The 10,948-nt window shown below is 33.1% G+C and overlaps 1 protein-coding gene across 1 annotated transcript in view; it reads left to right on the forward strand.

Moving 5' to 3' along the window:
* LOC145242527 (protocadherin gamma-B4-like) overlaps positions 1 to 9,354 on the forward strand; it is an 87,494-nt gene extending 78,140 nt beyond the window's left edge. The window contains exon 3 of the mRNA XM_080105600.1: positions 8,640 to 9,354. Coding sequence (XP_079961726.1) covers positions 8,640 to 8,863 — 224 coding nt within the window. The 3' untranslated portion in view covers positions 8,864 to 9,354. The remainder of the gene's footprint in view (positions 1 to 8,639) is intronic.
* Positions 9,355 to 10,948: the final 1,594 nt, after the last annotated feature.

A 10,948-nucleotide genomic window follows, 5' to 3' on the forward strand; every position in this document is an offset into this window, starting at 1 on the left:
GCACTGTAATCATACTTCAATCATTCTACACAATAAGATGAATTTATGTTGATATATAAAATACATCTCGTACAAAGATAATATTTTTAATGATTTTCAGATGTTCAATCAGCTTTCAACGTATTTAAGTTAGGCGATCAATATTCGATATTGATTATCATTGCTTTTTGTCTGCATTGGTGTTGACTTAATATAAATGGGTGATCAGGATTAACAGAGCTAGGAAACATTTGCAAAAAAAAAAAATTTTATGGGGTTATATATTTATAAAGATGAAAGCTTATTATAATAAAAGGAAATGTAACGTTTTTATTTTCGAGTATTTCTCGGGCTGGGTTTATTTTAAAACTTTCTTCTTTAGAAACAAGTGTTATTTATAAAGATTAAAGCAAAAACACAGGAAATTAAAAGCAATGTAATATATTATTTCAAAGTTTCTCTGATTGGATTATTTTTAAACTGCCTCGTCAGAAAATAATGCTATAGATCAATGGTTCCAAAAATTGTGTAAATAATGAGTCGCTTGTTTAGCAAGAACCTTTCTCAATTCTTTTTAGGTTAGAAAATATTTTTGTTGAACCACTTCAGGAGACTTCGATGATATGGCCACATTGAAAGAATAGATGAGATCGTTGGGTTAGTAGATATAGAACAATTAAGGTAGCTGTTTCAGATTACAGGGAGAGAGCAATGAAAATTAAGGACATTGCAAAGGCTGCTGCAAAGAAGATGGGTTCTCTCTATCATGCTAGAAGACTACTCACATATGAAAGTGTCCTGTACTTCTGTAAAGCTACCATTCACCCATGCATGGCGTATTGTTGCCACATCTGGGCTGGTGCATCTACCGCTAATCTCTCCCTCTTGGACAGGATCCAAAAAAGTCTCCAATCTAATAGGTCTCGTTTTGTCAACTAAGCTCCAACCCCTGTTCCATCTCCACAATGTTGCATTCCTGTGCCTGTTTTACAAATATTTTAATGGAATGTGATCTGATGAATTTGTTGCACTTGTGCCCCCTCAACGTACATATCCCCGACAAACCTGCTTAGCAACAAAGTCAAACCCCTTCACTGTTGAGGTCCCTAAATGCCAGTAAGCTTTATACTCTAATAGTTTCTCCCCTCGAACAACTATTTGGAATTCTCTTCCTGCTACCTGCTCCCCTGACGGTACTGATATGCAGAAGTTTAAATGTAATGTAAACCGTCTTCTTCATCTTCCCTAAGCATGGTCCCAAATGGTATTCCCTTACGTCCAAGTGGCGATATGCCTTGTTAGGGGTGAACGCGATTAAAAAAAATAAAACAAATAATAAAAAAATATATATATGGTAGAAATAGATTGGAGAGACAAGGAGATAAATAAAGACCCTGCCAGAGATAGGATAATTTAGAAGTTGATTTCTTAAAGCCCACCCAACATGTAAAACAGCCGTTAAACCGGATATGATGTTGTCGATGACATCATTTACATTAATAGCCTGATCATATTACAATTCAAGAGATCCAGTTTTATGAAAGCTACAGAATATCTGCAGCTTATGTCCAATCTTTTGCTAAACTTGCTGGAAAAATGGTTGAATCATTCTGTTGTCCCAGAGAATATCTGACCCTCGGTGGCATCTACCTGTATCAAAACCAGATATGTGTAAAATTGAAGTACAATTGCCGCATCTATGGTAGATTCAATTCAGAACACCATTTGTTTGTGTTAAAGTACAAAACCGATTTTGCAATTTAGTGGCCAGGATGATCATTTTCTATTTTATGCAGTCCCTTTTCCTACAAAAAAGACGCTGTTAGTCTTTCTTTACTCTATCATTATTACTTTGGACACTGAAAAACTACAATCTCTTGTTCCTTTTTGTAAAGCAGTTGTAATGCAGTTCAGAAACCAACACGTTGTAGCCTCAGTTGCAAAGTAGACAAAGAATAGAAAAAACAACTTTCTCTTTGTAAAAACATTTATTTCCTCATTTTTTTACGGCCGTGACGTCACCCATGTGATCATCTTCTTGAGAGTTGTTCACGCCTCTCACATGATCTCGAACGTTTTTCACTCTCCCAAGTGATCTTGAACGCTATCCACGCCTCTGACATGATCTCGAACGTTATTAACGATCGTCCTCTTTTTTCCTTTGCATTTGCATATAGCTGTCCGTACTATGTTACACGTTCACAGCAAGAACTCGTCTTTTTACCACCACTGTAAAAAAACTTTCCTTTCTTCCTTTATGCACCGTAGCATTAAATATGGTTGAATCATTCTATTATTCTGTGAGCAGAGTTTCGCCAAAATTGCTTCTCTGATAGCTGCAACATGATCATCTTTAAATCTGATATCAATAAACACTTGTTATAAACCGTCCACATAGGTAATCAAATTTTGTTCAATCTATCGATTACCGTCAGTCCTCTCATAACATTCATCATCATTCAACTAAAAAGAGACCCATCTTGTGAAACCTCATCCTTAAGAGATTTTAGCCTTGATAAGTAGTGAAGTTAATGTATAATGAGGACATTCTTCAAAGGTCTAGAAGAATTAAGAACACAAGCTTTGTCTATTAATTAAGTGTAGTATATGTTCTGATGCTACGCATCATCTTTTTCGTCCTCGATCAGTGAAAGAGAAATCCTTCTAGACTGAGGCAATTTAAATTTTTTTTGTCTCAATCCAGAGTGCCCATTTTTTTTTTTTTTTTTTTTTTTTTTTAGGAAGCTAGATTTCCCCATATTAAAAACCGACCTTTTGTCTAGCTCTCCGCTTGTGGGGGGGGGGGGGCACGTAAATAGGGACTAAAGTCCATCGAGGGTCAAATAAAATGAAAATGAGATGTCACTTCCTATCAGTGAGATCATACATCACTGCAGCGAATTACGAATGCCAGGAATTATTCAAATTTTCAAACATTTCATGTCATTGGAAGTTAACAGAGACAATATTCAGATATGCACCACAAACCTTTGAAATCTCAACAATAGCCTAATTCAATTTTTTCATTTTGTTTCTAAATCAAACTGATAAACATGTGTGCATGCATACATGAATAAATATATTCATGCATGCATATGTATATATATATATATATATATATATATATATATGTGTGTATATATATATATGTGTGTGGATATATATGTTTGTATGTATATATGTGTGTATATATATATATATATATATATACATACATATATGTGGATATATACATTTGTGTATATATGTGTGTGTGTATATATATATGTTTCTATGCATATGTGTATATATGCGCGTGTGTGTATGTATGTTTGTATGTATATGTGTGCATATATATGTATATATATATGTGTGTGTGTGTATATATATATGCATACGTATATATATATATTATATATAATATATATACATATATATATACACATGCATACATGAATAAATAACATATTCATGCACGCATATGTATATATATGTGTGTGTGTGTGTATATATGCGTGTGGATATATATGCTTGTATGTATATGTGTGTGTGTATATATATATACATACATATATATGGATATATACATTTGTGTATATATGTGTGTGTATATATATGTTTGTATATATTTATGTGTATATGTATATATGTGGGCATATATGTTTGTATGTATATGTGTGTATATATATGTATATATATGTGTGTATATATATATACATATATATATTATATATAATATATGTATACATATATATTATATATAATATATATATACATATATATACACACATGCATACATGAATAAATAACATATTCATGCATGCATATGTATACACTTGTATACATGTGTGTGCATATATGCGTGTGTGTATATATGTGTGTGTGCGCGTGTGTGTCTGTGTGTGTACACACACACAGTTCCCACTTGCTTGCCTCAGCACGAGGGGCAGAGGTAGACATAAAGTCGATTCTTAATGTGGGGAAAATCCAACTCCCCCCAAAAAGTAAACATTTTGGATGGGAACAAAAATAGAGACTGCCCCAGTCTAGAAGGATTTCTCCCTCACTGACTGAGATAAGAAAAGATGAATCGTAGTATCAGAAGATATACTACACTTTTCTCCTAGCCAGCAGGCCCAGGAGATTTAGTATGCCAGAGAAAGATTCCAATTTTATTCTACCAATTAACAGTAAGTTGTGATTCATGAAGTGACCTCTCTCTTCCTCTCCTCTTTATCCTCTATAACAAGATGAGATTAAATGAGAGAGGGAAACGAGGAGGAGAAGGAGGAGGAGGAGAGAAAGAGAGAGAGAGAGAGAGAGAGAGAGAGAGAGAGAGAAGGATAGATAATATGCAAAATACAACAATGGTAATAAAATTACCTATAAAACACCAGATTAAATAATCCATAATTTATATTGACGGAAGTAGTAAACTATCTAAATCTATCTATCTGGAGACGGAGAGAAAGGTTGGGGTATAGCAGACAGAAAAGGGGTTATAAGGGATTTTATCTTTTTATTTTTTTTAAATGTAATTAGCTTTAAAAACTCATTTTTTCAATAATTCAAACAATGTATAGCTCAACCATTTTCCTTTAATTTATCTGTTCTATAAAATTAAGTTGGATTTTATAAGTTAGATGTAAATAACAATGCATCTGTCGAATCGATATTCTATTCTGACTACTCAGACTTTTTTTTTTAATTATCACTGTATTATTTGCTAGAAAAAAATTGAAATTCTAATCGATTTTATCGATTACATTTTCTATACAGCCCCAGGAATCCTTTTGTACCAGAGACTTCTGATGTGTTTGTGTCATTATAATCATCATCCACTCATATTAAGTTTAACGTCCGTTTTTCATGCTAGCATGAGTTGTCGGTTTTAAGAAATTGACTTCCAAACTAACCTATCTCTGGCCAGGTCTTTATCCCTCGTCCTTTTTTATCACTTCCTTTCATGTTTTCATTGGTGCTCCTCTGTGAACTGGACCTGCTACGTTAACTATTCTATATCTACTGACCCATTAACTATTACTGATTCTTTCAACGTGGCCATACCATCAAAGTCTTCTGTTCTGCACACATCTCCTAATACTGTCAAGATTTAATCTTCCTCTGAAGTTATCAGATCTAAGTTTGTCTTTGAGTCTTAAATTATACATTCATCATATCATTCTCATATCATTTCTGGTAATGTTTATCTATTTATATGAATTAATTAGAAAAACAATTTTGTTGTATTTACAACAAAATTATGAATGAAATGTTTATTATTTTATATTAATATCTCAATTATTTCAAGTGGCAAATTTTATGAAATGATAGCGAATCGACAAAGTCAGCTAATAGATTTATAGAATGTTTATTTACTATATCTGTTGCACAAATCATTGAGAAAACGTTGCTCTTTTAACTAGATTGGAACTTGCATTTACAAGATAGTTGTTCTAATAGCCATAGCATGCCTAAATCGTTAAGATATGAAAGACCTTAGTTTTTTTAAGTTTTTTTTTTTATATGACATTTTCACTCCAAACAAGGCACAGTGCCACTTTGATGTAGGGGGCTACTATCTGGGACATAATTTGCAGGAATACTATGTAGGGAGTTGAGCAGCAAGATGTCTGTTTAAATGTTAAATGAAACTTTTACTTCCATACATAATCACACTACATACACATGTCTGATAGACTCTTCCATTGGTTGACACTAATCCATGCTCTCTTTGTAATGGTAGAAGTTCCCTACAATCATCATAGCATCTGCTCCAATCTTGTGTTCTAATGGTGTTACTTAGGTAGCTCTTAATACCATAAGAAAAGATCAAAGCATAGTATCTGTTCTGATGCTACACTTCAATATTTTTGTTCTCAGTTAGTGGAGGAGAAATCCTTCACGACTGAAATAATTTTTAATTTTTGTTCCCTTTTTTTTTCCACATTAAAAAAAGACACCGATGTCTAAGTCTGTCCTCGTGAGGAGGTAAAACAAATAGGAATACTGAAGAGCTAACATCTGCATATACGCTACCTATATTAGATTTTTTTTTATATTTTTACTAACATGATACTTTTTTTAAGGAATAATTTTTAAAATCTTTTACTGTAGTGTCTTGGTATTTTCTTTTACCGTTCTTGTTGTCCAATCATTTTCCATGCTTTTAGGAAGGAATTTATTCTCATGCCAGCATTTTGATATTGTTTTTTGTTTTTTTTGTATGAAAATCGCTACAGACTAGGCATGAAACCACTTGATGTAAGTAGATAACAAGAACAAAAGCTGATTATTGCAAAGACAGGAAATGACTATTAATCTTAGTTTTGAAAAAAACCATGGTAGGAGGAAAACAGTCAACAGGAAGAGAGTTCCACAAGCGTTGCCCGGTCGTAAGCTATGCTTAAATATGACATTTTAATTCATGCAGATTAAGAATTTATTATTATAGAGACAATTCTCGATTGTTTACGAGTATTATGTTTTTTCTAAACAGTTCACTTCTTCTAAGTAAAAAATTATTAGAGCTCAGACCGAAACCTAAACCTAAAGACAGTGAGTCAAGTACAATAACCATTAGGCCAGCTTGCGAAGTTATTTAAAAAGTGTTTTCAAACCTACTTATTCTTAACATAATGATGCTGTCATGCGAATGATGTGCACATGCGCAGTCACGAAACAGTTGACAAACAGATAAAAATCCGATGACCCCCGCCCAAGTACTAATTTTTCAATTATGACCCGTTAGCAACCCTTTTTTTCCAGATAAAAACCGATTAAAAAGTTTTCCACATGTCTGAATACCTTATATACTAAATTTCAAGTCTGTAGATAAAAAATTCGTTGGTTGAGAGTTGTCCTCACACACACATTCTCACTTTTATTTATATATGGATATAAAAGATTCTGTTCTGTTTATATTTGAAATTACAATTTCTCTGTTATTTTTATATTTGAAATTACAATTTCTCTGTTATTTTTATATTTGAAATTACAATTTCTCTGTTATTTTTATATTTGTAATTACAATTTCTGCCCTAAACGTGTACATCGAATGAACGCATCTTAATAGCTGCTCTATTTTTTTAATTTTTTTTAATTTGAACTATTGTTCTCATCTTGGGCGTCATTCTCACAACGTTTCACGTGATATAACCTACTTGTATACGGTATAATCACGTTTGACTCACCAGTTCTCGCCAGATCACCAAAGTTAAGCAATGATGAGCCTGGTCAATATCAAATGGGTGACTATTTGGGACTTCCAGGTGCTGTATGTGCTCTCTGCTTATCTCGGCATTGTTTTCAGTCGTCCTGGGCTTCTACTTGCCACTAGACTAAAGCAGTGCCGATTCAGGAGAGGTGTGGTTGGGATTGCACAACCCTTGCCTCACAATTACATGCGCAGCTGCCCCTATAGGGGGTATCCTTGTCTTTCAAGACTCAACGGAAGCATCACATCACAACCTACGACCTTCTTTAGGCATATCTTGTCAAACTTAGTAATTTTTTTTTCTATTGAAGTCAAGAATCTGTATGGAATATTCAATGAGACCATTTATTGAATTGATGGGGTTAGCTTGCGTGAGTTCCGTCAACCATGGGGTAGGTAGAAGTCTTAAATAATTCTGTAATTGTTGTATCATCTGCATTTAAGGTTGAACCTTCAACCTCCAGAAGACTGTCAGTTAGATTTGATCGTTATTTAGCACTTTATCCATTACGCCATGGATCCTTCTATACTGAAAGATTCCCAGAGTTCAGCAAGATGCACCTGAAGAAGGTTGTAAGAATAGTAGTCTAAATAATGCAAATTATCAATCCTCATCTAAAAAATTCGGAAACATAATAGACTTTTTTTTATGTACAAATGTTAGTAGTTTTCAGCCTAAAGGGAAATCATTTTAAAATGTCTGTCAACTTTAGATTTTTACTTAACTTCTATTCAACAGTAGATTTTTAAGGGTTTTTTTTTCTTTTTTCCCCCAATTGTACTTTGATAACAGTAGTTTTTATATATTTCATTTCCTATGTCACTTTGTGGCTTTAAAATCTACTGCAAAGAGAAATATGTTGCCTTCAAAGAATCTGAGATAAGTGGTATATAACAAAGTAAGAATCCGTATAAGATACGATAGGACTCTATATTTCCTATAAACTGCTTATTTTGCTGGTTGAAATATTTTTGTTAATAGTTATAAAAAAAACGTATGCACAACGTTCTGATGAAATTAATTAAGAATTCCTTTGTTTCAGTTACCACGCATGCAGGGGAGATTACTATGTCAATAGAAGGGGGATCATTCTCTAACTGTTTGATCCACAGCTATACTCTGGTCTCTTCCTAGCAAATTAAAATGACCGAGGAAGATTTTTCTTGACTTTAATTGTGCGTATTATGTAAAGTTTTTTGATGCAACATGTGTTTTATATACAATTTTAAACAGTAAACATTGACAAATATAATAATTACATTCTTTTTTTTTTTTTTTTGCTTCAGTTGCCAGAAATGCAGATTATTATTAGTAAAAACAAATAAATAAAAATAAAATAAAATAAAGCATTAATAACTCAACAATTTTGAGGAAGAAAATACCTATGACTAATATTTAATCTGGGCCTTTCTTTAACAGAATTCAAAAAGAAAAATTTTATCTTGTTTTTTTTCTCTGTTTCAGTTGCCAGAAATGCAGATTATGTTGAGCCACGTGATTCAAATAATGGAAACCAAACCCAGAGCAGATACATGGAACCCGTACAACAGAGGTTCTATTTCCCTGAAGATAAAGTTATTAGTTCAAGGAGATTTAACAGACCAAATATTGCTCATGTTCCTGATTGTACCCAATGGGTTGATGCCAGTCCATCTACGGTGGATAGCGGCATTGCTGACATGCATTGAGTGTTCTTGACAACAAGAGGCAGCCGTATTATGGAAATTCTTTGAGATGAGTAATTTGCATATTTTATTTGTTTACTTACGGACTATTATCCTCATCTTTATAGTTGTTGTTTTGGGCAACTATTCCTCTGGCCTTCGTCAGGTGGTTAACCGCGACGAGATAGGAATGCTGAATCACTTAACTGTCTCTTCAGTAATTACTGCCTTCCATAGTTGTTGTCGTCTCACCACGTTTTGGCCAACTAATCCTCTGGCTGACTTTGAGTAGGATTGAAACTGCTATCTTCAGACAATTGTCACCTGGAGGTTCAACGTCTCTATCCACTGTGCCACAGGTTGAATTTTTTGGTCTTATAATTCCAAGTTTTTTTTTTTTATTATCTGATCTTTCATTGTCGGGTCCATACCGAATGGTATATATTATTTAATTATTGGAATTCTTTGAAATGATTACCCTTCGGGGCCCATGGTGCAGTGGACAGACATTGAATCTCTACAGTTCCAGGTGAGCATTGTCTGAAGATAGCGGGTTCAATCTTACCGGCCGGCTAGAAGATTAGTTGACCAAAACGTGGTGAGACGCTGACAACTATGGAAGGCAGTAATTGCTGAAGATACAGTTAAAGGATTCAGCATTCCTCCTGACAAAGGCCAGAGGAATAGTTGGCCGGAACGTCATGAAACAACAACTATAAAGATGAAGATAATAGCCCGTAAATAAATAAATAAGAGGCAACCATGTTTAACTTTATATGGTAACAGAATTACCTTAGGCATAATTTTCAGACATAAACTTAAATGTTTAAAAATGGTATTCATCAAGTGTCTCAAGCTTTCATAAAAACATCGTTCGTATGTTATAAGTCTATTATGCTTTTACAATATATTATTATTATTATTATTATTATTATTATTATTATTATTACTATTATTATAAAAAAATAGCACAATGCTATCAATAAGTTGATCACGTGATTGTTAAAGAGGGGAAAAAGTTAACACTGTTTATTTAAGAAAGAAAAATAAATGAACTTTACAAATATTTGATTTCTTCTCTTTTGCGCGCTCTCTGGCAGAATTAGGAAAAATGGGGACACCCAATTATTGCAATCATAATATCAAAGACAATTTGGGAGTTTTTGTAACCACAACTTCCATAAAAACAAAGTATTTGCATTCCTTCATTCCCAACGACCAACTAGAATCAAACATTTACCATTTTGTAACGTTCCCATTCCTTATTTCATATTCCATTTCTTCACCATTCCATTTGCTCCATATTTTCCATTAACCTGATAAGCAACTGAAAATGTGAAACGTCATTTCAAGAAAGACGTCAAGAATATTTACAGGTAAGTAATAACATTTTAAGATATTCTGTTTTTTTTTTTTTCTTGTGTTTTTATTTATTTTTTTATTTTTAGCAAATATAAGATTGCATGCTGATGGGTTTTTTTTATAGGCATACATCATTAATTACCAGGAAAGGTCTAAAAACTAGGGATGGGAAGTTGGCTTTTAAAAGTTGTCATTTTGTTCAGTTTAAGAAAACTGCTTCCAATTATTTTTGCAAAAGTGGCTTATTCCATTATTATTATGAAGGAGCAATTTTTTAAAACTGATTTGAAAGTTTGATTTTGGGGAGGGGGGGGTAAACTTTTTACGTCTGATTTAAATCAGAGGTAAAAAGTTGACCCCCCCCCCAAAAAAAAAAAATTTTTTAAATCAAACTTCCAAATCAGTTTTAAAAAATGGCTCCTTCAAAATATATAATTTCTTTTCAAATTTAAACCTGTACACCTCAACCAAGGTGAATGGAAATGACCGGATGGAATAACTAAGTCCAGAAAATAAACAGACATTCATCCCTTGTGGATAGATTTATTTTTACTTATGTGACAGTAGGGTAGGTTGGTGGCTTAGTAGTTAACATCACAGACTGAAAATCTGTGTGTGAACCTTACAAGGAAGAACAGTTAATAATTGTTCTACTGTCAGTTGTTCCTGGAAATTCTTGTGCCATCATAGAAGTCGGCATAAAAAGGAAAAAAATATGAAAAAAAAAGAAGACATTGTTACAAATAT

This window comes from Euprymna scolopes, chromosome 21, assembly GCF_053919585.1.
Source record: "Euprymna scolopes isolate OS-2025 chromosome 21, ASM5391958v1, whole genome shotgun sequence".
Taxonomy (NCBI): Eukaryota; Metazoa; Mollusca; class Cephalopoda; order Sepiida; family Sepiolidae; genus Euprymna; species Euprymna scolopes.